This window comes from Theropithecus gelada, chromosome 7b, assembly GCF_003255815.1.
Source record: "Theropithecus gelada isolate Dixy chromosome 7b, Tgel_1.0, whole genome shotgun sequence".
Classification (NCBI taxonomy): Eukaryota; Metazoa; Chordata; class Mammalia; order Primates; family Cercopithecidae; genus Theropithecus; species Theropithecus gelada.
In genome coordinates, this window is record NC_037675.1 from 82,227,830 (window position 1) to 82,255,549 (window position 27,720).

Consider the following 27,720-nt stretch of genomic DNA (forward strand, 5'->3'; position numbering starts at 1 on the left):
AACCCTGAAGAGGAAGCATGAAACTATAATACAAAGGCACAGAAACGACAGTTTTCACGATAAATACAGCAGGTGTCTTCACATAAAACACACAATGTGTCATATTTTTAACAGTGGAGAGTAACACCGTTTCAAATTTAAATTTTTAATAACGGATAGTTAAATAATTAGACTTTTTTCATTTGTGAGGCTAGTGCCAAGTACACTTTCAGAAAGCCCTAAGAGTTGAGAGTATACACACTGTAAATAATTGTTTTTCAATAAACTTGGCCAACTTTAATAAACACTGCCTACTACGTCACAATTAATGGTTCAATACTGACGACTAGTGGTCAAAACACGTAGTAATTCCCTATCAAGTATTCTATGACTTGTATCAATTTATTTAAAACATTTAATGCAAATTATGTGAAAACCTAAATTAAAAGAGCTTGCCCTTACAAGCATTCAGAAAAACACACCGAAAAAAAGGATTGTATCTGCAAAGTCTCTTTAAAAATTCTTTCTGTCCATTATTTGCAGTGTCTCAAAACAAAAGTCAATCAGCATTTGCTGTCAACTTACAAAGGAAACAGTTCCATGAAGTGTCAGTTTATCCACGCTCACACAGCTATATTAACACTCTTCAGAAATCCATAATTAATATTTCAAAGAGGCCTACATGTACAGTGCATGTATCTGGGCATCTCCATTCTAAATTTCTTTTTCAAACTTTGTTAAACACAAAGGTATCAAAAATCCAGCTGTCTTTATTAAGTTGTCAGTATAGTTTGAAAACCAGCAACCCACTATACGGAAACGTTATTTTTATAGAGTTGAATTATGTTTAATTTAACTACGATTGAATTCTTGAAGAATGTTTATGGAATTTTGATTATATCATTGTAACTACTATATAATTAAACTTCAAATAAGTTAAAATTGTTTAACTTTTACTTTCTGTCTTCAGGAATGAGAGCAGTAGAGTAGCACAAGGTATAAAACTCTTGGAGTGAAATTTATCAAGAATGTTATATGCAGCTGAACAATCATTTACATTTGGAAACATCAATTTCCTTAGCACCTGTTCAGTGAGCTCTGTGTGATAAACACTGTACTACATGTTGCAGAAACCAGGGTAAACGCGACGCACAAAGCCCCTCCAATGGAGTCTACATTCTTTGGCAAAGGCATATAATAGCACAAGTACACAAACAATAATTATAGTTTGTGTTAAATGCTTTTTTTTTTTTTTTTTTTTTTTTTTTTTTTTTTTGAGACGGAGTCTTGCTCTGTGCCCCAGGCTGGAGTGCAGTGGCGCGATCTCGGCTCACTGCAAGCTCCGCCCCCCCGGGTTCACGCCATTCTCCTGCCTCAGCCTCCCAAGTAGCTGGGACTACAGGCGCCCACCACCTCGCCCGGCTAATTTTCTTGTATTTTTAGTAGAGACGGGGTTTCACCGTGTTAGCCAGGATGGTCTCGATCTCCTGACCTCGTGATCCGCCCGTCTCGGCCTCCCAAAGTGCTGGGATTACAGGCTTGAGCCACCGCGCCCGGCCGTTAAATGCTATTTTTAAAAATAGAGTAATATGATACATGATAGTGAGCAATGGAGCTGAAGGGGTGATTTTAGAAGGGGAGGAGGAACAGGAAAGTTTTCCCTAAAGATGTGACAATTGAGCATGAGGAATGAGAAGGGAGAGGTTATACCGAGTCAGAAGAAAAATGTTCCAGTGAGTCAGAAGAAAAATGTTCCAGTAAGACACTGAGACAAATACAATGTAGCTGGAACATAGATATCTTAGACTAGTAAGTACTATATGTTTAAAATTTTAGAACAGCTATCAAAAGAAGAGAAATATAATCTACAGCTCCAAAGCAAACAGAAAGTATCAAAATGAATATATAATATATTCCATTCCAAATAGAAATGGGAAAAAGAAACAAAAAGAGAAGTTAAAAAAAATAAGATGATAAAAACACTTTAAAATATTCCAATAATCACAGAAATTATAAAATCACTAAAGTAACCATTAATTTACAAGATAAAGTTATTTTTAACTTAAGCAATAAGGTATTTTGTAAGAAACAAGGAAAAATGGAAATACTAAGGAAAGATTAAAGAGGGAAAATGATATGCCATGAATAAAGTAATCTTAAGAATGTTAAAATCAAGAGGCACAGCAGGTAATATTTTTTAAATAATTGACCAAGAAGTAATTTAATTATACACGAGATACCACACGCACAAAACAGATAAAAGAAAACTGACACAAATCACAGGGAGAAACTGATAATCTTTATAATAATGAGAAGCTTTAGACTGATATATTTACTAAGAAAACAGAAGAACAGAACAACAAAATTCACAAATGACCTATTAAATGTATATGTGAGTATGTATGCATGTACAACATGTACAAGCACATACAATTCTGCATCCAAAACACAGAAAAATGTGTGTTTCTTACTCTGGAGTACTTACAAAAAATTGATCATAGACTTAGGTCAAAATAGAAGTTTCAACAACTTTCAAAGGAATTAAATTAAAAACAATAAAGAATTTAAAAATAAGCATATATACATTTCTGAAAATACCAAAAGACATTCTTTTTTTTTTTTTTTTTTTTTGAGACCGAGTCTCGCTCTGCTGCCCAGGCTGGAGTGCAGTGGCCGGATCTCAGCTCACTGCGAGCTCCGCCTCCCGGGTTCACGCCATTCTCCTGCCTCAGCCTCCCGAGTAGCTGGGACTACAGGCGCCCGCCACCTTGCCCGGCTAGTTTTTTGTATTTTTTAGTAGAGACGGGGTTTCACCGTGTTAGCCAGGATGGTCTCGATCTCCTGACCTCGTGATCCGCCCGTCTCGGCCTCCCAAAGTGCTGGGATTACAGGCTTGAGCCACCGCGCCCGGCCCCAAAAGACATTCTTAAATAAGTCTTGAATTATAGAGAAAATTGTAACAAATTATAAAAGACTTTGAAAAAAAACTACCATAAAAGTATAACAAAGCATATGGTAATTTGGCTAAATTTTCATTACTTAGTTTAAAAAACAGAAAAATCAATCAAGCATTCAATTTTCAAGCCTAAAAAATGAAACAGAATAATCCTTTAGATGAAGAGAAAGAAAGAGTAACAGAGTTAAGAGCAGAAGTTAATGAAGCAATAAACAAAGCCGGTCAAAAAGAAAACTAATAAAATAATACTATTTCTAGCAAGACATTAAACATGAATTACCAAATTGACTTAATAAACAGGCTATACAAGCCAATAAACATGAAAAAAATTAGGAATCTGCTGCATCAAAAAGATAACAGGCACAAAGTTTCAACAAACATTCAAGAAATAATCCCTCTCTTACACAAAACTAAACCACAAAATAGGAGAAGAAGGTTTCCACCTAATTCATTTTATGAGACTAATGTAACTATGCTTCTAAAACCAAAAACGTCAGTGCAAGGAAAACTGCTCTCAATCATAAACACACATATAAAAATCCTAAGAAAAAAATAGCAAATTAATTCAGCAATGTATTAAAAAAACAAAACATTATAATCAAATAAAGTTCTCAGGAATGCAAGGAGGGCTCAATATCTATTGATGGAATCAACCATATTTAAATCAATATATTTAAATATCCAAAGTTAAGTGCACAGCAAGAATATTTGAAAAATTTCACAACCCATTCATGATTTTTAAAATAAATAAATAAATAACAACAAACATCTCTTGGCAACCTAGGAATAGAAGGCAATGTTCTTAATGTGACAAAGGTTAGCACTAAAAAGTCAGGGCAAATACCACACAACAGCATTTAACACTTAAGATAATATGGAACTAACACAGAATTCTTGCTATCTTTGCTTCCATTCAATATTAGACTTCAGGTTCTAACCAGTGTAATAAGATTAAAAAAAAAAAAGAAAAGAAAAGAATTATAAAGAAAGAGACTAAATTGCCTTTAATTTCAAATGATATGATTATCTATACACTAAGATAGCATGTCAGTAAAGCTATTAAGAAATTATAAGAACTAATAAGGGCATTGGGCAAAATTGTTGGATACAAGAACCACATATAAAGCCAGTTGTACCCCTGTATACAATAAATAACCAATTAGAGATGCAATTTTTTTTAAAATCCCATTTCAAATAGAAAGAAAAGCCATAAGTACCTAAGAATAAGTCTTAACAAAAGAGATCTAAGAAATTTATACAGACAGTTATAAAACATTATTGGAAAATATTAGAAAAGACCTTCTCTTTAAATTAGTCTGTACTTAATACAATCGTAATCAAAATGCCAGCATGATTTTTCATGGAATAGGACAAGAGATTTTCATTATTATTTACCAAAAGATAATAAAACCTATAATCATTAAGAAAGAGTGATATTAGTATAGGGATTGACAAGCAAATCAATGGCAAAGCATGTAGAGACCAGACAGATATTGTAGGAAACTAGATATACAACAGATGTGGCATTTAAATTAGAGTGGAAATAACCAATTTTTATTCAAAAATGGTGCTGAAGCAACTGATGAGTCATATAAAAAGTGAATTAGATTCCTTCCTCTCTCCTATTAAAAAAAAAAAAAAATCTCCGGAGGAAAGAGAGAAATCCCAAATGATTCAATATTTTAAAATGAGCAAAAGTCATACATAGGCATTCTATGTAAGCACAAATGCAAACTGCCAAGAGATGTGTGAATAGACACTCAAATTCACTAGAGAAATGCAAATAAACATAAAAATGAGTTAACAATTTATACTCATCAGGTGGCAAAAACTTAAAGAATTATAACCACTACTTCCGGTAAGAATGAGGGGGAAAGAGCTACACTCAATCATTGCTGGCAGAACAAGATGCAGTTTCAGAACCTCTGGAAAAATAAGATCTACCAATGGCAATAAAAGATTACATTGGAACCACATCAGATAGTTGGATGAATTTCCAGAAAGCACTGGTAAAAAAAAGGAAAAAGCAAGAAGCAGAAATGTATACAAAATGTGATCTCATTTTCTAAAAACGAATACATGACCAAAAAGTCCCCATATATGCAAAGGTATATAAAACAAACAGAAAAATATAAAGGGATACCTTCCAGGCCATCAACACTAGTTTCTTTTTTTAGGGGATAAAAGAAGTGGTTCATGATGAAAGGACAGAGTTGGAAGAGATGTAGGAAAAAATCAGCCATGTAAATAAATAAATAAGCCTGTATTGTAAGAGAATGTTTGAATATTTCATATGATCACATTTAGTTATATTAAAAAATGCTTTTTATACTAAATATTTAATAATGAAATGTTAAAAGAACTACGTGAGAAATAAACCTAGTCAAACATAGGACCAAAACAGTGTATTAATATGGTCACTACTTAATGTACTAAACAAATATTTAGTAAGTATTATCTTCAAATACTAGAAATGCAAAGTGTTCAAAATAGGTAAAATAAAAAGAGACAACATATCAAGAATCAGTAACATAAATAATCGGGGACAAAACTCTCACATAATATGTATTACCAGAAACCGGACGGTGAGATGAAAAAAAAAAAAAATGCCATCTTTACAAAAGAGGAAAAATAGTCAGTGGCATTAGAGTTGGTTAAAAGAATAAAAAGTGTGGCTCAAAATAAGCCCCGATTTATACTACACACACAACTTTACCCCGTGAAGAATAAACACTGGAGTAGGAGTTTTAGGATTTTCACTTGCTACACGCATTTTCCAACGAAGTAGTACATGTGTGGTTGTCCTGTTGTGATAGTGCTTTCAGCCTCTTTGTGGTTTGAGGGCTCTGAGGCCCTGCCTGTGTTACTCTCTGCCTACCGAACTCCATGGGGCTCACACAGTCCTGCCCAAGGACTCAATTCTAGAGCTTATGTCCTAAGAAAAAGAACAATAAAGTACATCCTCTGAGTATTCCTCCTGCTTCCCACAGGATTGTGTTTGCCTTTTAAACTCTCATTTACTTATAAAATCTATTGGTCTTTCTCAAAGATTAGAGAGGCTGCTGGGATGATCAACGTGAGGGTGATTTTAATGGGCATTTAAAACATCTAACAATATCATAGGAAAGAAAAACTTAGGAATAACTGTATGCAAAATATGAATATGAATAACTCTATGCAAAAATGTAGGCGATGACTACAAAAAAAGGGGGCACTGGTTATGAAAACAAGAGGGAGGCAAAGTGAATGATCAAACGAAAGTTTTACAGTTGAACCCTGAAAAGGTAAATAAAGGTGAGTCCAAGATCTGCCAGTCTTGGAAAGGCCTCCCCGACTCCAAACAAAGTAGGGGAGTGTGGAAAGGAAGTGCAGGAAAAGGGGTAAATGAAGCCAGGTCAGAATATTTGCCTGACTAGATTCTCCCCTGCTGTGTGATACTCGAAATATCACAGAAGCCTCAAGGGAGACGCAAAAGCTATTAAGAACACATTAGAAAAATATCCTAGGTTTCATGGAAGCTTCTCCCTTAATGAGTCCAAACTAAATACATTAATAAAGGGTACCTGAGGCTTTTCTTAGGTGATATCTGTATTACTCAGCATCTCTGGGGTCACAATTACATTTCTGGACAAAAATGAATAGCTACTTCATCATTAGGTTTTTCAAAAAAAAAAAAAAAGTGAAAAAAAATGTTGGAAAAAAAGTATCGATTAATGTTTCTTCATATGGCCTTATTTTATGGATGAGCTTCACATAACCCGGTTGTCCCTCAGAACAGACTAAAAGCCACTGAGCTGAGCTCCTATCTTAAACACTTAATTTCTCACTTCATCTTCACCATCGTCTTTTAAGAATCCATGCCCTTGCCTATCCCACAGACTTCCCCATGAGACATCCTTTAATTTTAAGGCATCTAGATCATATGTAAGCATAGAATATGGTTGATGCAGATAAGGGAGAAACTAGTGACTTAATATGCTGTAAAATGCTCGAAAGAGGGCCAGGCATAGTGGCTCACACCTGTAATCCCAGCAGGTTGGGAGGCTGAGACAGGCGGATCACTTGAGTCCAGGGGTCTGAGATCAGTCTGGGCAACATGGCGAAACCTGTCTTCACAAAAAATACAAAAATTAGCTGGGTGTAATAGTGTGCCCTGTAGTTCTAGCTGCTTGGGAAGCTGAGGTAGAAGGATGACTTGAGCCTGGGAGGGTGAGACTGAGGGGGCCATGATCACACCACTGCACTCCAGTCTGGGCGAGTGTGACCCTGCCTCAAAAAAAATGCTCTGAAGAGTGTGCGTGTGTGCGTGTGCATGTGTGTGTGTGTGTGTGTGTCCAGCATTTATCTCATGTTTTTCTTTTCTTTTTCTTTTTTTTTTTTGAGACAGGGTCTCACTCTGTCACCCAGGCTGGAGTGCAGTGGTACAATTCCAGCTCCCTACAACCTCTGCCTCCCAAGTTAAAGTGATTCTCTTGCCTCAGACGCCCGGGTGGCTGGGATTACAGGTGTGCGCCACCACACTAATTTTTTTTTCTTTTTTTTTTTTTTTTTTTTTGTATTTTTAGTAGAGACAGGATTTCAGCATGTTGGACAGGCTGGTCTCAAACTCCTGGCCTCAAGTGATCTGCCCACCTCGGCCTCCCGAAGTGCTGGAATTATAGGCATGAGCCACCATGCCCAGACATGTTTTTCATTTTAAGTAATTCCACTCAAGATGAAGAAATAATATTCAATGTATATGAAACAGCCAGTAAAAAAATGAGTCGGGAATTTTCAGGATGCAAATCAGGAGTTTAAATTTTTATCTAGGATTTTATGTAAATATTGGACCTGCAAAAAAGTGGTTTTAGCTTGTGTTTACAGTCTAAATACCCCTTTCTCAACACTAGCACCCACCAAGCCTACCCCTACTCCACTAAACTAACCAATCAAAGCTAGGATACTATCAAGCACCTCATCAAAAGAGTTTATAGTGAGATAATTTACCTCAATGTTACATACTTGACTGTGTACATAGAAAAGGCTGACGGGTATAGGTTTAACAACACTTGAATTTAGGTCAGGCATGGTGGCTCCCTCCTGTAATCCCAGCACTTTGAGAGGCCAAGGCAGGCAAATCACTTGAGGTCAGGAGTTTGCGACCAGCCTGGGCAATATGGTAAAACTCCGTCTCTACCCAAAATACAACCAAAAAAAAATCAGCTTGTCATGGTGGCACCTGCCTGTAGTCTCAGCTACAAGGGAGGCTGAGGTGGCAGAATCTCTTGAACCCAGGAATTCAAGGCCGTAGTGAGCCGAGATCATGCCATGGCACTCCTGGGCAATAGAGTGGCCCTGCCTCAAAACAAAAAAAACTTGAATTGATTTAGTAAAGTTCAAAGTATCATCTACAATTTTAAAAAGATAATATTAAAAGAATAGTATTGTCACACATCTCATATAAAATACTCATCTCTCTTAAAGAAGAGACTTCTATGAGATACCAAACCAGGTTGTTTAAAATACAAGATATGAAGGTCCTTACTAAATAAAGAAAACCCGGCATTCATGTGACTTCAATAGCACATGAGTAGTTGAGGCTCAAAAAAGGAAGTGGATTCCTGGGCATTCATGGCCCTTTTGTTCAAATCAGGATAAGAAACAGAAATGAGTGACCAATTCTTTAAAAACTCTAAAGAAAAGGAAAATGGCTTTCCCTTGATCAATTTCCAATGATTAACAACGTGCTTTTTCATTAAATGGGGAGAGGTAAAGCTCTGAGGACCTAAGGACCCATGAGATAACTAAAAAGCAGCAGGTTTTTGCCGAAACCACAGACCGCCTCCCTGTAATATACTATACCTTCAAATCTCTGCATCCTGTAATTTCAAATGAAAACTCTTAATGTCTTAAGTTTTAAATGTCATATTTTTCATTAACATTGGAAGATACATTTTAAGAAGGCAAAAGAGCACAGTGGCTAAAAGTTCAGGCCCACCTGCTCATCTATGGATTTAATTTCTCACCATAAACAGGAAAAAAAATGCATCAATTACTATTATCATATGGTATAGGAATTTCCATAAGTATTTTTAATAATCAAAAAGAAGGGAAAGTGTTTCCTCTCCTTAAACATGACCTTTCCAGAACAGTCTAAACCATTTAACATGGGAGCAGGAAAATACATCAGCTTAATCTTTCCTAGTTTCCACTACTGTTTATAATCTAAAACTGCTTTGTAAAAATGTATAGGTCACTGCTTATATTAAAATGACAAAATATGAAATTAAACAGTTCTCATCAATAGTGATCTCCTATTGTATTGTCAGAGATGGAATTCCAAATCACAGCTGAAGCTTTTAGTCAAATTGACAATTACAATGCAAATACCCAGGCTCTGGTGTCTTAAGAAAAGGGGTGGGAAGCAATCTTTCGCTCCCTCTTTCTTTGTAATTTTGTGCATTCTGCAAAGAGAGAAGAAAATAAGTACAGAAAATTTCTCTAATTTTCTCTTGCAGAAAAGAACAATTGTCTCTTTAGTACTATTCTTATGCTCACCAGATGTAATTTGCTTTGAGAACAAATGTATAAAAATCAAGGTTAAAAAAAAAAAGCCTACCCACATGCTGTATCTAATTATTCAACAACATATCCTCTTCAAAGTAATTACCAACTTACAAGGGTATGCCTTCTTTTGTGAAATGGAAGGAAATGGAATTTCAGAAAACAAAAGCAGATTTTTCTATCAGCTTACATTAAATTTCAGTGTTTCAATTTTTGTTCCTAATTTTCAATTAACAGTGGAAAAAAAAAACTTTTTAAAAATCTGTCGATTAATAAAGGTTAACGATCTACAAGCACACACAAGTGTATTTTTAGAACTCTTAGAAAAATCATTTCATAAATGAAAAGAATTTCCATTTGTTTTGAATCTTTTGGGTTTCTTGTTGTTTCTACTTTTTATATTTTATGTATAGACCAAAGACACATTTAAAGGGAATTTCAACAAATTAAAATTATAAATGATAGTCACAAAATATAACCAATATAATAAAATAAGAATCCATGAGTGCACATAATAAAAAGTTCTTTCTTACAGTAGGATTCTATAAATGTAGAATGAATCATATTAAATCACTATCTGGCACTACTTATAGTAGTAATTGTTTCAGATGAGTCAATAATAGATGCTAAAATTAGTGAGCAAAAGTACAATAGAAACAGGATATGTTGAAGTCCCAAAGAGTTATCCTATAAAATAGATAATTTTAAGAGAACAATTGTAACTTTACAGTGGATAAACCCACCCGGTAGGCAACACGATAGCCAAGTGTTCAGTTTTCACCAGTAATGTAACAAACCAACATTCTATGACTCCTAAGATGACACTATGGGAAGGACATAACTCCAATTATCTAAGTTTCAAGCCAAAAGTCCATCATCTGAATCTAGTCATGAACAAACATCAAGAAACCCAAAATGAAAGCCATTCTACAAAATAAATTGTTTACACCCTGAGAAGTCATCACTCATGATGACTGAAAAACCGTTCCAGATTAAAGGAAACTAAAGAGACATGACAACTAAATGCTATGTGTGAACCTATATTTTATCCTGGATCAGGAAAGGACACTACTGTAGTAGCAAAATTTGAATAAAATGTATAGATTAAGCCATAGTATATTATTGACTTCAATTTCCTAATTTTGATTGTTATACTGTAACTGCAAAAGAAAACATACATATCAAATTATTTAGATGAAAAACAATTTATTTTTTAATCAGTTGACTTTAAGATTCACAGATAAGTATGTATATCATGTCTGCAAATTAAAAATGTTTCACAAAAAAATTACATATATGTGGATGTATCTAGAATAAATGATGAAACAAGTCTGGTAAAATATGAATAATAAGGGAATCTAGGTAAAGGTTATACAGAAATTCTTTATTCTAAATTTTCAACTTTATCTATGTCTGAAATTTCACATTAAAAAGAGTACCTAAAGGGTAATTATTCTCCATTTTAAATTGGTTTGATAATAACCTAATTCAGGAGTTGTCAAACTTTTTCTGTAAAGGGCCAACCTGCCAATACTTTAAACCTTGTGGGCCATATATTCTTGTGGGCTACAACTACTCAACTCTGCCACTGTGTCACAAAAGCACCAACAGACAATATATAAATGAATAGGAGTGGTTGTGCTCCAATAAAACTATTTACAGAAATAGACGATGGGCCAGATTGGACCTGTGAGCCATCGTTTGATGATCCCTGGTCTAGTCTATGCCCAGAAAAATTAATCAGAATAATTATACTTTCAGTTAACATTTTCTGAGCATATGACAGACAGTATGTTAAGAGCTTTACTGGCATTAATTCATTTATCCTTGCACTATTCTAATTAGGTCAATAGTATTATTATTTCCATTTTCCACAGACAAAACTAGCGCCTAGAGAAGTTAAGAAACTTGCCCAACTAACGTCACATGGACAGCAAGTATGAAACCAGGGAGGTCTGATTCTACACACTGAACTACAACCAATATGTGATATTAATACTTCTCAGATGGGTTGAATTATACTGTCACATGCAATAACCATTTTAATATGGCTGAATAAATATCCAAATTCAAGATTTACATTCCATGAAAGTGCTTTTCACAAACCTCCTGTAACTGCAGGGACATGAGTCCCAGTTGATCCTGGCGTCTTTCCACCAGCGCCCTTTCTGTGCGCATCTCTCTCTCTAGTTCCTGAAGCCGCCGCTCCACCCGATCTGAAACCTTAATAAGAATTCAGAGAAACAGCAGCATTATAGAGCTAGCAAGCAAAACAGACTAAATTGAGAAGATAGTTTTATAGCAGATACACTACTGCTTAAAGCATTTAAGACTGTTTTGTTTGCAAAGCCCTGTCTAATGACACTAAAATGAAATAGCTGGCCAAAAAACTTATTGAAAGTTAGAAAAGAAAGTCATCATTGATCTCCAAATGATCTACATCTGGATCCCAATAACTGGCTCAAATTTTTTGAGGTATGAGATAATATTCAGTAGATCAGAGTTAAAAGCAATACACTAGAAAAGAGTGCCCTCTGGTGAGTTAGAATGAAAATACCAATTATGCTAAAAATTGCATTTGTTGGCCAATTAATGATAAATTGTTCGATCTAATTAGTTCTTTTCTACTTTTATTATCCAGGAGAATGACCTGCCTATGAAGGTACTGATGTTTATTTGCAGTGAATAATTAAGAGGGCTTTACATTAGCTTGTCAATCTTTTCTACTGTGATCTGCTAAAAATAAAACAAGCTATAAAAGATCAAAAACTAAAGTCAAACTGAAAATGTTTAATTGGGACTCTCTAAAATAAACATGAAAGAATTTTTCTCTCTGACACAAAATTTTCCTTACTAAAAGTTGCATAAATTCAAACACATCTCATGTATTTCATTATACAGCCCACTAAATAAAATTTACACTATTGACAATGTCTATATTTCGTACAGAAGGATATGGAAGACATTTGTATTTGTATAAGAGAAGCAATAAACACAGCTCTGTTATAAGAAATCTTTTGTCACCAATTATTTATACGAGAAAGAATCAAGAAAAGTCTGACAAGGAACCTTACTGGGGTCATGTAAATGTTCTAAACTGAATTAGGGAGGTGGCTGGATAACTCAGTAAATGTACGAAAGAAAAAAGTTATTAAATTGTACACTTAAAGCATTAATTTTATGGTGCATTATAGCTCAATCAAGTTTTTAAAAAATAAATAGATAAACATAAGTTTACTTAGGTGAGCAAAAGTTTAGTTTACTCTTGAACAACAGGGATTTTAACTGCAAAGGTCTACTTATAAGTGGATTTTCTTCTGCCACTACCACTGCTGAGAGAGCAAGACCAATTCCTCCTCAGCCTGCTCAACTTGAAGGCAGAATAACTTTACGATGATCAACTTCTACCTAATGAATGACAAATATATTTTATCTTCCTTATAATTTTCTTAATAACCCTTTCCTTTAGTTTACTTTATTGTAAGAATACAATATACAATACATATACAAAATATGTGTTAATTGACTATGTTATTGTCAATGCTTCCTGTCAACAGTAGGCTATTAGTAGTTAAGTTCTGGGGGAGTTCAGATTTATACTGTATCCCCAGCCTCTGCCTTCAAATAGCTTGCTATCTATTGAAGACTGACAATAGATGAGTAGTTAAAATTTCTCTGATTAAATTCAAAGAGTTAAATGACTTCTATATTTCAGAAAAGAAGGCCGTTCTTATAGAATCCTATCAAAATTAAAGCAGTCCAAGTAACCACATACTGAAATCAATATCCAAAAGTATTTAGACATCAGCAACTTTGCTACCATAGCTAATACATGTGATGATACAGAGTTACTATATTTGGAAGATTGTTTCTCAATTTTTTTTTTTTTTTTTTTTTTTTGAGACAGTCTCACTCTGTCACCCAGGCTGGAGTGCAGTGGCGTGATCTCAGCTCACCGCAATCTCCGCTTCCCGAATTCAAGCAATTCTCCTGCCTCAGTCTCCCTAGTACCTGGGATTACAGGCACCTGCCAACACGCCTGGCTAATATTTGTATTTTTAGGAGACATGTTGTTTCCCCACATTGGCCAGGATGGTCTTGAATTCCTGACCTCAAGTGATCCACCGGCCTTGGCCTCCCAAAGAGCTGGGATTACAGGCGTAGCACCGCGCCCAGCCTTTGATTCCTTCTAAGTAAAAGTTTTATTGAAACATAATTTCATGTATTAATATACATATACATTGTGAAATAACTATAGTCAAGCTAATTAACATATCTATCACTTTACTTAGCTAACATTATTTTTGCCAATACTATAGTCACCATTCTGCACATTAGCTCTCTAGAACTTATTCATCCTACATAAGGAAAACTTTGTACTACTTTCCTGACCCCTCCCAACTCTGTCCTTTCCCTAGCAACCACCATTCCATTCTCTGCTTCTACGAACTAGACTTTTTAGAGTCCACATTTAAGTGAAATAATGAAGTATTTTATTTTTGTATCTGCCTTACTTCATTTAGAATAATGTCCTTCAGGTTCATCCATTTATTGTTGCAAATGACAGAATTTCCTTCTTTTTAAAAATTGAACAATACTCCATTGGGTGTATATACCTGTGTATGTGTATTTCTTTATCTGTTCTTTGGTCAACAGATACTTACATTGTTTCCATATCTTGACTATTGTGAATAATGCTGCAATGAACATGGGGTATGCAGATGTCTCTTCAAGACACAATTTCCTTTGGATATGTATCCAGAAGTGAGACTGCTGGATCATTTGGTAGTTTTATTCTTAATTTTGATATTAATGTTTCTCTTACACAACTTCTGACATAGGTCCCAATGATCCATGCTTCTTGGTATTCATGCACCTGTGTAATCCTCTACCCTTGAGTGTAGGCTAGCCCTCTAATAAAGAGAACACTGCAGAAGTGATGGGGTGTCACTTCTATTATTAGGCTGCAAAAAACTGACTTCCAATTTGCTAGCATCTTCTCTCTTGCCAGTCATCTTCTTGTCTGCTTGTTCTAATAAAGCAGGCTGCCACGTTATGAGATGTTCTACGGAGAGGCCACATGTCAAAGAAACAAAAGAAGCCTTTAAACAGGTTGTGACAAACTGAAGTCTCAAGTCCAGTAACCTACAGGGAACTGAATCCTGACAATGACTTGTCATTCCAGTCAAGCCTTGAGAAGAATGCAGCCTGCAAGTGACCCAGAGCCAAAGGACCCAGCAAAGCCACACCTGTCTCTCAACCCACTGAAACTGCCAAATGAAATGTTCTTTTAAGCCAGTAAGTTAGGGGAAATATGTTACATTAAATGCTAATTGTACATACCCAGACGCCATGACCATCCTCTATGGACCCAGTATACAGGCCAGCCCCACGGATGCAGGCACCAGGCCTACCTCCAGGAACTCAGGTTCCAGGTGCATCTCAGTACTAGACTGGCCCCTGTAAGCACAGGCTCCAGGCCTTCTCCCATGGGCCCAGGTACCAGGCTCATCCCAGTACCAGGCAGACCCCAACAGACTTAGGCTCTAGTCTCATCACAGTGCCAGACCAGCTGCTATGGGCATAAGTTCCAAGCCTAGCCCTAAGAACCCAGGCACTAGGGACACTCCTGCAGACCCAATCAAGTTGGCCCACACCAGTAGACCCTGGTGCCAGGCCAGCCCCAGAGGAGCCAGGATCCAGGCCCCCCCACAGAAGACCCAAAGTCAGTGTCTGCCCCAGTGAATACAGGCTCCAGGCTCAAACTCATAAATCCAGACAACGGGCTAGCCTCTGGGACCCAGATACCAGCTCAGCCCACCTGCTGACCCAGTCACTAGGCCAGCTCCCAAAAAGACACCAGTAGCAAAGCTCATTAATGAACCCTGCCAGAGAGCCTACCAAAAATCTCCGCATAGACTCATTAAGGAAAGGGAATCCCCTGCCAAAGCCAGTCTGTAAAGTCTGGAAGAAGCGTCTACTTCTTCAAATGCACAGAAACTAAGGCCATAAGGATCATAAATGATCAGGGAAACATGGTATCACTAAGAGAATAAAATAAAGCACCAGCAAACAATCCCAAAGAAATGGAGATCTTTAAACTGCCTAATAAAGAATACAAAACAATCATCTTAAATAAGTTCAGTGAGCTACAAGAGAATACAGTAGTCCCACTTTACTCATGCAGGATACACTGCACAATTCCCAGCAGATGCCTGAAACCGAGGATGGTATCAAACCCTTTAGATACTATGCACAATTTTTCCCTTCACAATTTCACAGAGTAAACTTGTTCATATCACAGAAATTAAAAATCTCAGTGTACGTTTTTTTTCTTTCCTTAAGTTGAGACTTTCACATTTTCACTTAGAAGAAACACTTTATCCTTCTCTTTGGCATTGCCAAACTGTCAACATCACTACTCTGCACTTTGAAGCCATTATTTAGTAAAATGAGGGTTACTTGAACAAAAGCACTATCAGGTTATTGAGACAGTGAACCTGATAACTGACATGACCGCTAAGCAACTAATGGGTGGGTTGTGTCTATGGCATGGATATACTGAATAAAGGGATGATTCATGTCCCAGGAGGGATGAAGTGAGACCACTGAAGATTTCATTACTCTACTCAGAATGGCATGCAATTTAAATCTTATGAATTGTTTATTAATGAAATTTTTCATTTACTATTTTTATATTGCAATTGACCACAGGAAGCTGAAATCATACAAAGCAAAACTGGGGGAAAGGACAAGCTTCTGTACAGACACCAAAATCAGAAAATTGTTGCATGAACAAAATTAGAAATTCAACAGAGATAGAAACCATCAAAAAGAACAAAACAAAAATTCTTAATCTAACAACACAATGACTGAATTGAATAATTCCACAGCAATCTTGAAGCAAACTAGAGCATGAGCTCAAAGACAAGTCATTTGAAATTGCCCACTCAGAGAAACAAAAAGAAGAAGAAAGAAAAAGAATTAAGAGAAACTATGGAATTTATGAGATACCATCAAGTAAAGAAATTTACTCATTATGAAAGTCCCAGAAGGAGCAAAAAAAGAGACGGAGATGAGAGGAGTTTACTTAAAGAAATAATAGCAGAAAACTTCCTATATCTGGAAAAAGAACATCCAGATCCTTGAAGATCAAATAACCACAAATAGATTAAATATAAAGAGATCTTACTGAAGCACACAATAATCAAATTCTCAAAAGGAAAAAACAAAGAGAAAATGCCAAAAGCAGCATGAGAAAAACAACTCGTCACATACAAGGGAACTCTTATGAGACTATCAGTGAATTTCTCAGCAGAAACCAGGAGAGAACGAGATAATAAACTCAAAGTGCTGGCAGGAGGTGGGAGGAGGGGGGTGCTGCCAGCCAAGAATATCATCACATTAACTTGCCTTACAAGAAATATAAAAAGCAGTTCTTCAAGACAAAATGAAAGAATGCTAATAACACAAAAGCATATGAAAGTATATAATTTCTTATATTCACTGTAAAAGTACTAATATATTCAAATTTAAAATACCCCAGTACTTACAATGGTAGTGTTTCAGTTACTTTTAACTCTAGTTTAAAAGTCAAAAGACAAAAGTATTAAAAATAACTATAGCTACAATAATTTTAATGGATATACAATATTTAAAGAGGTAAACTGTGATATCAATAATGTAAAATGGGAGGAGAAGTTAAAGTGTAGACTCTTTGTATGCAGTCCACGTTAAGTTGTTATCAGCTTAAAATAGATTCTTACAAGATATTTTATGTAAATATCATGGTAACCACAAAGAAAAAACCTGTGCATATTTAAAAGACAGAGAAAGCAGTCAAAGCATATCACTACAGAAAATTATTAAATCGCAAAGGAAGACAGAGAGAAAAAATGGAATGAAGAAACTATAAAACATTCAGAAAACAATTAAGAAAACAGCAGTAGCAAGTTCTTACCTATAAATAAATGTTTTACATGTAAACAAATTCTCCAATCAAAAGACATAGAGTAGCTACATAGACTTTTTCTAATGACCCAACTGTATGCTGCCTAAAGAGACTCACAAATAGACTTTAGAGACACAAATAGACTGAAAAATGAAGGGATGGAAAAAGGTATTCTACACAAATGGAAACTAGAAGAAAACAGAGGTAGCTACACTTATATCAGAGAGAATACACTATAAGTCAAAAAATCTAAAAAGAAACAAACAAGGTCACTAAATAATTATAAAGGAGTCAATTCATCAAGAGGATACAATAACTGTAAACGTATATGCAGCTAATTAGAGCACCTAAATATACAAAGCAAATCTTGATAGAGCTGAAGAAAAGATTAAACAGAAATACAATAGTAGTATTGTGGACAATGGACACATCATCCAGATGGAAAGGCTACAGAGAAACATTAGGCTTGATCTACACTTTAAAACAAATGGACCTAACAAACATACACAGAACATTCCATAAAACAGCAGCAGAATACACATTCTTCTCAAGCATACACAGACCATTCTCCAGGACAGACCATGTTAGGCCACAAAACAAGTCTTAACATATTTAAGAAAATAAGTATCTCTTTAGAGCATACAGGTATAAAACTAGATATAAATGAACAGAAAAATTCACTAATAGGTGGAAATTAAACTACACAATTCTGAATAATCAATGGGTCAAATAAAAAATGTAAAAGAAAATGAAAAAATACCATGATACAAATACAAACAGAAATACAACACACCAAAATTTATGGGATGCAAAAAAGCAGCTCTAAGACGGAGTTTTACGGCAATAAATGCCTACATTTAGAAAAAGATCTCAAATAAATAACCTAACTATACCCCAAAAAACTAAAAAACAAAACAAAACTAAGCCGCTGTCAGTAGAAGAAAGGAAGTCACAAAGATGGCAGCAAAAACAAATGAAATAGAGACTAGAAAAATAATAGAAAAGATCCATGAAACTAACAGTTTTTTGAGTTTTTTTAACTTTTCTTTTAGGTTCAGGGGTACATGTGCAGGTTTGTTATATAGGTAAATTTGTGTCACAGAGGTTTGATGTACAGATTATTTCTTCACCCAGGTACTAAGTCTAGTACCCAGGAATTATTTTTTTCTGCTCAAAGTTAGTTTTTGGAAAAGATAAACAAAACTGAAAAAATGCTAGCTAGACTAAATAAGGGGAAAAAAAGAGTCATGACTCAAATAAATAAAATCAAAAGTAAAAGAGGAGACATCACAAATTATACCACAAAAATACAAAGTCTTGTAAGAAAATACTATGAACAATTTTATGCCAACAAATTGGATAACCTAGGAGAAATGGGTAAATTCCTAAAAACCTACAACTTACCAAGACTGAGTCACAAAGAAACAGAAAATAGAAACAGAAAATCCAAACAGACCAATAATGAGTAAGGTGATTGAATCAGTAATCAAAGATCTCCCAACAAAGAGAAGTCCAGAATCTGATTACTTCACTGGTAAAATCTATCAAACATGTAAAGAAGAACTAACGTCAATCCTTCTCAAGCTGTTCCAAAACACTGAAGATAAGAGAACATGTCCAACTTCATCCTATGAGGCCAGGAGCACCCTGACACCAAAGACACTACTAAAAAAGAAAATTACAAGCCAACATCCCTGATGAACACAGATACAAAAATCCTCTGCAAAATACTAGCAAGCCAAATTCAGCAGCACATTAAAAGAATCATTACCACCACGGTCACTTAGAATTTATCCCCAGAATACAAAGCTGTAAATCAGTAAGTGTAATATACCGCATTAACAGAATAAAGAATAAAAATCATGTGGTCTTCTCAATAGAAGCAGAAAAAGCATTTAATATAATTCAACATCCTTTCATAATAAAAAGAGAAACTTCCAATAAATGAGACATACAAAGAATTTATTTTAGCATAATAAAGGCCATATACAACAAGCCAACAGCCAACATAGTACTCAACAGTAAAAATCTAAAAACATTTTCTCTAAGACCGGAAAAAGCCAAGGATGCCCACTATAAACACTTCCATTCAGCATAGTACTGAAGGTCCTGGCCAGAGCGAGTATGCAAGAAAAAGAAATAAAAGGCATCTAGATGAGGAAGGAAGAAGTTAAATTGTCCCTGTTTTCAGATGATATGATCTTATATATAGAAAGCCCTAAAGAGGTCCCTAAAAAAACTGTTAGAGGTAATAAATTAAGTAAAGTTGCAGAAATCAAAATTCAGCATACAAGAATCAGCAGCATTTCTATACATAACAACTCAAAAAAAAAAAAAAAATCCTGTTCACTATAGCATCCAAAAAATACAAAGAAATAAATTTACCTAAGGAGATGAAAGATTGGTTCTCTGAAAATAATAAAATACTAATGAAATAGGAAGTCGGCAATGTAAAATCTTGGGAAAAGAAAGTATCTAGTGGAAAAAAAAATCAAGATATACAGAGAAAGCCACATAATGTAGGCACTATAGACCATGGTAAGGGATTTGGAACAAAAGAAACTCAGGGAGGATTTTTAAACCTGGAGGAATAATTAAACATAATGACATTAATCCCAGCACTTTGGGAGGCCGAGACGGGCGGATCACGAGGTCAGGAGATCGAGACCATGCTGGCTAACACGGTGAAACCCCGTTTCTACTAAAAAATACAAAAAATTAGCCGGGCGAGGTGGCGGACGCCTGTAGTCCCAGTTACTCGGGAGGCTGAGGCAGGAGAATGGCGTGAACCCAGGAGGCGGAGCTTGCAGTGAGCTGAGATCCGGCCACTGCACTCCAGCCTGGGCGACAGAGTGAGACTCCGTCTCAAAAAAATAAAAAATAAAAAAAATAATAATAATTTGCCTGCAGTGAGAAGCACAGATAAAGGCAGGTATGGGAGCAGAGGGACCAACTTCAATGGATGCCACTGCAGTAAACCCACTGAGAAGAGACGGTAGCTTGAAAAGCAGTATTAGAAGTAGATAGAATTGAGCAAGATTTCAGAAATTAAAGGGGCAAGATCTTGTAATGGATTGGAAGTACGGTGTAAAGAAATGGATCTAGGTGAATCCTTGGTGACCAGCTTAAGATGCTGGATGGAATGCGATGCCATTTCCTGAGACAGGGAAGACCAAAGTAAGTAAAAACAGCCCTAAATGAAGGTTGTGGACCTTAACCTAAAGACATATATTTATAGCTTTTTGAGTGATGACATAATTCCTAATAAGAATTATTTTAAAGAAAGCATATTTTAGTACTTATTTTTTCTTTCTCTGAGACCTAACGGAAAAATGTTAAAAAATAATCCAATACTAAAAAATTCATATTTATCAGGATACCATTTTCAACTACGTTTAATACTAGAATACCAAAAATTCCTAAATCTCCATATTTGGTTATAAAAATAGCAGAATAACAAGAATAAAAATTAGAATGGCTTTTAAGATTAGTAGTTAATGAAAGGTCAAACAAAAGAAAAAGCATTCTGTTTAAAAGATTGTATTCTCACTTTTCAATATGTTGATTCCTCAGATCTTTAACAATACCTGGTGCTTCAAAGTCCACTTACAGAAATATGTTACATATTTATATATATAACTGCTGCTGTAATCTATGCAATAATCATGTTATTCTAAATGCAGTATTCACAGAATTCTTATAAATTCTATTAATGGTCAACCCTTTCAAAAACAGCTGGATCCATGTTTACATTTGTATTCTTTATAGTGACCCTACTATAGAAAACTAAAATAGAATTGACTTTTTCCTCCATAAATAATCAAACAACATGCAGTCATATCACACTCAACTCAATAAAATCTAGACAACTAATAAACTGAAATTTCCCTTATGGAATAAGGCCTATGCAATATTGATTGCTTATCACCACAATTAAGTGTTAATAGAAAATATTTTCCATGACCTCATACTATAAACGATAACTCTTCCCTTCCAGTGGGCAAGTTGACATAAGCAAAAAATATTTATGATTCACAAAAGATTAACACATCAAATGTTGACATATATGACAGCAACCAAAACTTTTTGTCTTTCAAAGAAAAATGTGTTCCACAAGCTTTCAAGATATATTTTAGTTACTGAGAAAATGCATGATAAACAACTGTAGCCTCAGAATAATACACAATAAATGTGATTAACAGTGCTTACCAGTAGAAAGTGAAATTGGCGAGAGATAGAGGCAGCCATTTATTTTCACTTTATATATGTACAATATTTAAGTTTGCCACAGTGAATGTGCATCATTTTGGTAATTTTATTTTAAATTTAAATCTGAAGCAGGGGAAACAGCTGCAGTCTCTGAAAAGCTTAACACTCAAATAATGAAACCATCTTCTCTGACAGCAGGTTATGAATTCACAAATACAACACAACACGTCAACCAGTTATAAAACACGAATGTTGACTTCAATTGGAAGAAGTGAGTCACAAAGTCTATATTAAGACCTGGAAACAAACATCAGGTGGCCTTCGGAAGACCTTCTTAATTCCAACAATTGTTTTTAAGTTTTGCTTTGGACATTTTTTTTCTTAATCAGGACCATACACACCCACAAGAAATTTGAGATGCCCTTCATGCAATTATGAGACAATCTTACTTTGACAGCAAATTCCACGAAGCACAAAACAAGGTGTAACATCACAACTGATGTAAGGAACTGGCAATGAGCAATTCAACTGACTGCACAATTATGTGGGCACAATTTTCTGGGTTGAGACAATACAAAAGGCTGTGTCCTCAGGAGCGGGGCAGAAGGGATAGTTGGGTAAACTAGCAAGTTTTATACAGCAATTACACCAATGAGCTGGGCACCAGGGAGGTGTGACAACCAGTTGCACTTTATGTGATGCAGAGTCATTCTTGATGCATGGCAATAAAGATATGAAACTTTGAGCTCTCTCTGAACTCAGCTAACTGCTAACTTTTTACTCAGTGGGTATATTTTAAACACAAAGTAAAACTGTAGAATGTATATAGATGATACTTACTAGTTTTATTTGCTATGTGAAAGAAATCCAAATAAAATGATAACTGTTTATTACAGGTTCTCTTGTCACATGGCGAAAGGTGAAACAATAAATGTAATGTGCACTATGCAAATTAGTACTATTAAACCCCAAATTGAAAACATCCCAACTATCTAACAGTTTCAAAAAACAGCATGACAGTAAAACTGGATATGACCATGGCTCACTCAGGTCTACAGGGACCTCAGTAGAATATTAAGGATATCCAAATTTAGATCAAAGCCCATTTACAAGTAATATAATAATTTGGCAGTGTCCCCACCCAAATCTCATCTTGAATTGTAACTACCACAATTCCCACATGTCATGGGAGGAACCCAGTGGCAGGTGATTAAATTATGGGGGCGGGTCTTTCCTGCACTATCCTTGTGATATTTTTAATATCACAAATATTTTAAATAAAATATTTTAAATAAAATAAGAATATTTTAAATAAATTTGTTTTAAAAATGGGAGTTTCCCTGCACAAGCTCTCTCTTTTTGCCTGCCGTCATCCACGTAAGATGTGGCTTGCTCCTCCTTGCCTTCCGTCATGATTGTGAGGCCTCCCCAGCCATGTGGAACTGTAAGTCCATTAAACCTCCTTCTTTTGTAAATTGCCCAGTCTTGGGTATGTCTTTATCAGCAGCATAAAACCAAACTAATACAACAAGCATGTTCATAAGATGTATATCTAGGTAGCAAGCGAAAGAAGCCTCATGCAACAGTTGAAAAACTTAGTCAAATCTTGTGCATTAGAAACCATAGCCTGGGTGCAGTGGGGTGGCTCATGCCTATAATCCCAGCACTTTAGGAGGCTGAGGCAGGCTGATCATCTGAGGTCAGGAGTTCGAGACCAGCCTGGCCAACATCGTGAAACCCTGTCTCTATTAAAAATACAAAAATAAGCCAAATGTCATGGCACACACCTGTAATCCCAGTTACTGAGGAGGCTGAGGCAGGAGAATCACTTGAATCCAGGAGGTGGAGGCTGAGATCACACCACTGCACTCCAGCCTGAGTGACAGAGTGAGAATCTGTCAAAAAAAAAAAAAAGAAAAAAAGAAGAAAGAAAGAGAGAGAGAGAGAGAAAGAAAGAAAGAAAGAAAGAAAGAAAGAAAGAAAGAAAGAAAGAAAGAAAGAAAGAGAGAGAAAGAGAGAGAGAAGGAAGGAAATAGCAAAGATAGTAATGACATAGGATATGTAAAAAAGATTAAAAGATTAGGGAGTTTCACTTCCAGAAATAACAGACTAGATAATTCAGATGAAGGTAACTAGAAAGTTAGAAAGAATNAAAAAAAAAAAAAAGAAAGAAAGAAGAAAGAAAGAGAGAGAGAGAGAGAGAGAAAGAAAGAAAGAAAGAAAGAAAGAAAGAAAGAAAGAAAGAAAGAAAGAAAGAGAAAGAGAGAAAGAGAGAGAGAAGGAAGGAAATAGCAAAGATAGTAATGACATAGGATATGTAAAAAAGATTAAAAGATTAGGGAGTTTCACTTCCAGAAATAACAGACTAGATAATTCAGATGAAGGTAACTAGAAAGTTAGAAAGAATATTTTAAATATAATTGTTTTTTAAAACACTGGGAAGTTAAAAAGTAATAAGGAAATATGAGAATAATATGCAGAAGAAAGAAACCCAGAGAGAACGGTCTATCCTTTGAAATCACTTTTTCCCCTGAAATATCAACTCATTTCAGAAAAGGCAGCTGAGACACTGAGAAGCTGAACAGAGTTTTTACCAGATTCTTAAGGTTAAATGAGAAAAAGAGTTGAGTTGAGAGACTTGCAAGTAATGGGTACCTGATTAATCACTCTCTTAGCCTTTGGACTGGAATCCTGAAGGGCTATACACACGCAGTAAGGGTGAATCAGAAATACTCAAGATCCAGTACCAAAGTTTATTAAGTATCTCAACAACAAATAATAAGATAATCCACGATTGCTACTGACCCTAGTCTATAACAAAAAGTAAATGTCTATATTCTCATATATAACAATGTCCTAGGCCTCAAATTATCTATTCAAATTTTGTTGGCAGAAAATAAAGTAGGTTTTCTGTCATCAAACAACAATAACTAGAGAATCAAAAGTAAATAGTAGGACAAAGCAATGTGATCAAAGTCCAAGAAAAGCAAGGGATAATAGACAATCAAAACAGACACATAGAAGATCTAGGTAATGAAGTCATGAGACACAGATAAACAGATTGATGATTTTGATAAACAATTACAAAGTTAAAAACAATCAGATGACAATTCTAGTAGTGAAACTTGCAATGATTTAAAATGAAAACAGTGAGTGGGTTTAATAGTCTTGCCTCAGCTGAAGAGAGATTAAGTTACTAAATAAAAAGTCAGAAGAAAATATTCAAAATAAAGAAAGAAGAAAGAATTAAAACTGACAGAAATGAGCATAAGAGAAAAAGGGGATAAAGTCAAAAGTTCAAGATTATATGTAATGTGAAGTCCTAAAAGAAGAGACAAAGAATAAAAGTAATTTTTGAAGAGATAATGGTACTATAAGCATCAAGCAACAAGTCAAAACACACACACACACAAGTTTATCATAGTAAAACTATAAATAAAAACAAAGAAAAACTCAAAAGCAATTAGAGAAAAAAAAAATCTATTACACCTTTAAAAAAAAGCACTAGGCCGGGCACAGTGGTTCACGCCTAAAGGCTCAGCACTTTGGGAGGCCGAGGAGGGTGGATCACAAGGTCAGGACACCAAGACCATCCTGGCTAACATGGTGAAGCCCCGTCTCTAGTAAAAATACAAAAAATTAGCCAGACGTGGTGGTACACGCCTGTAGTCCCAGCTACTTGAGAGGCATGAGGCAACAGAATCACTTGAACCTGGGAGGTGAAGGTTGCAGTGAGCCAAGATCGTGCCACTGCACTCCAGCCTGGGCATCAGAGCGAGACTCCTATCTCAAAAAAAAAAAAAAAAAAAAAAAAAAAACCATCAATAAGACTAATATCTGATTTCTCAAGAGAAACAATGAAACCCCCAAATGATTAAATTTCTTTAAAATACAGAATGGGGGGGGAGAATGGATTATCTAGAATTTTATATCCAATGAAAATTTCTTTCAACAAAGTAAGCGAAAGACATTTTCAGACACAGAGAAGATTTTTCACCAAAGCACACGCTCTAAAGGAAATTATAGATGGGACACTTTCGGGCATATGCACGCTCACCCTAAAGGAAATTTTTAAATATGTTCTTAAGGTAGATGTACAATCTGAAAAATGCAAAAAAGAGTGAAGAACAAAAAACAGTAAATCTAGGGGTAAACCTAAATAAACCATTATTGCATAAAATAATAGTAATGTCTTCTAAGGCTCGATTAAATACAAAATTAAATAACAAAATAGCATAAAAGTGAAAAGCGAGGTTTATGGAGTTGAGGTGCAGTAAGATCTTTGCATTTTCTGAGAAGAGGTAAAAGAATTAATTTATATTAGTTTTGAAATATCAAAGACACATGTTGTAATCCCTAGGGTAACAATGGAATAACAAGATATAATTAGAAGCTAATAGATGTGCAATACAGAAAAATGAAAACTAATAAAACCAAAAAACACACACACAAAAGAAGGAAATACAGTAAGTGGGACCAAGAGAAAGCAAATAGTAAGATGGTAAATTTAAATAAATGAAATCAACATTTACATTAAATGTAATACAGCAAATCCTCCAACTCAAAACAGTGTTATACTGACCTTTAAAAAAAATTTAATGATACCCTATAAAATAGCATGAAAGATATCAAATTCAAGAAATAAATTGTATTAAAAATGTATAAGATATAAAACTTCTTAGAGTGACGTCAGCAAGCTGGCCAACTAAATGCTCCTAGCACTTTTCTCCACCACAAGAAAACGCGCACACACACACACACAAACCACATTTTGAACCAAAATAACTACAGGAGAGCAATGAGAACAGCAAAGTAGCAACAGAAATTCTATAACAAAAAGCCAGAATGGCTGCACAGGGAAGGAAAGGAATCACCTTGCTCCACTACCTCATCCCCCCGTTTGGGGATCAGCCCTACCAACTAGGGACAAGCTACTTCAGAGTCACTGCGTATCCCTATCTCAGTTACCGCTGTATCCTCCCCTTAGGACCAAGCTGAAGGGATGCCCCACTCTCAGGGAACCAGAGTCTTCAAGTGCTGAAACAGTCTCACAACAGGTGCCAGGGCCAAGGCATACCCACCCTCCACTCCAGGTACCTCAGGCCTTAGGCACACTGGAGAATTTATGCCTCCAGAGCCACAGCAGATGTGGCACCCTATCACCTGGGTACCTCAGACCTCCTACATACTGGAGAAGTGGCACCCCTCATGGCACAGCCAAGGTAGTGCTCTGCCACACAGGGACCTCCGGCCTCCTACACACCAGAGAAGTCTCCTTCAACACCATGCCATTGGTGAGGCAGCAGACCCTCCCCCTGCAGGGACCCTGGTCCTCCAGCATATTGGAGCAGTCGCGCCTCCCAGCACACAGGTGACATGACACCACATAGCCAGGAATCCAGAGGCTCTACTGACTCACGTAGCTGCACTTTAGCAGTGCCTCACATACCAGGGAATAAGAGCCATGGCTGAGCTGTGCCACTGCACCCTGCATGCCCAAGAACCACAACACACCCCATCTACCTGGAAATAGATTAGCCCTCTACTGTCTAAGCTACTCAGGCACCTCATCTCATCAAGGAATGGAGTCATGTCTGTGCTTCTCTCCACCACTTGAGACCCAAGCCACAGCGGTATATTGCCATTCCTCAGTCCTTGCTGCTGTTGCAGCTGGCCTCTTAAAGCTTGGGTTACTGCCATATTCCACCCACCATCACAGAGTCCAGAGTCACCACTGCATGGTTCCTCATATCCTGGAGTCCAGAGTCACCACTGCATGGTTCCTCATATCCTGGAGTCCAGCCTTCTACTGTGCCCTGTTGGTTTTAGGTCCCAAATTGTAGTTGTGCCCAACCCCAGGGCCTGAGCCTCTGGAGCACCTCTTCCTCGTTGGAGCCATACAAGTGTGGTACCCTGCTCCCATGGGTAAGAATCACAGCTGCTTCCCAACCCCCTGGGCCTGAGCTACCAGGTTGTCCCTTAGAGCAACAAATCTTAGCTTACTGGAAGAACTGCATCCACTCATGCCTTGGAGAGTGATTTTGTACCTCAAGTCCCAGGTGCTACAATAGTTTCAGAAGAC

General features: G+C 36.1%; 1 protein-coding gene across 2 annotated transcripts in view; it reads right to left on the minus strand.

The window, feature by feature from the left end:
* CEP128 (centrosomal protein 128) overlaps positions 1-27,720 on the minus strand; it is a 466,370-nt gene that overhangs the window by 374,869 nt on the left and 63,781 nt on the right. For both annotated transcript variants that reach the window (XM_025391920.1, XM_025391921.1), the window contains exon 9: positions 11,585-11,701. In XM_025391920.1, coding sequence (XP_025247705.1) covers positions 11,585-11,701 — 117 coding nt within the window. The remainder of the gene's footprint in view (positions 1-11,584; positions 11,702-27,720) is intronic.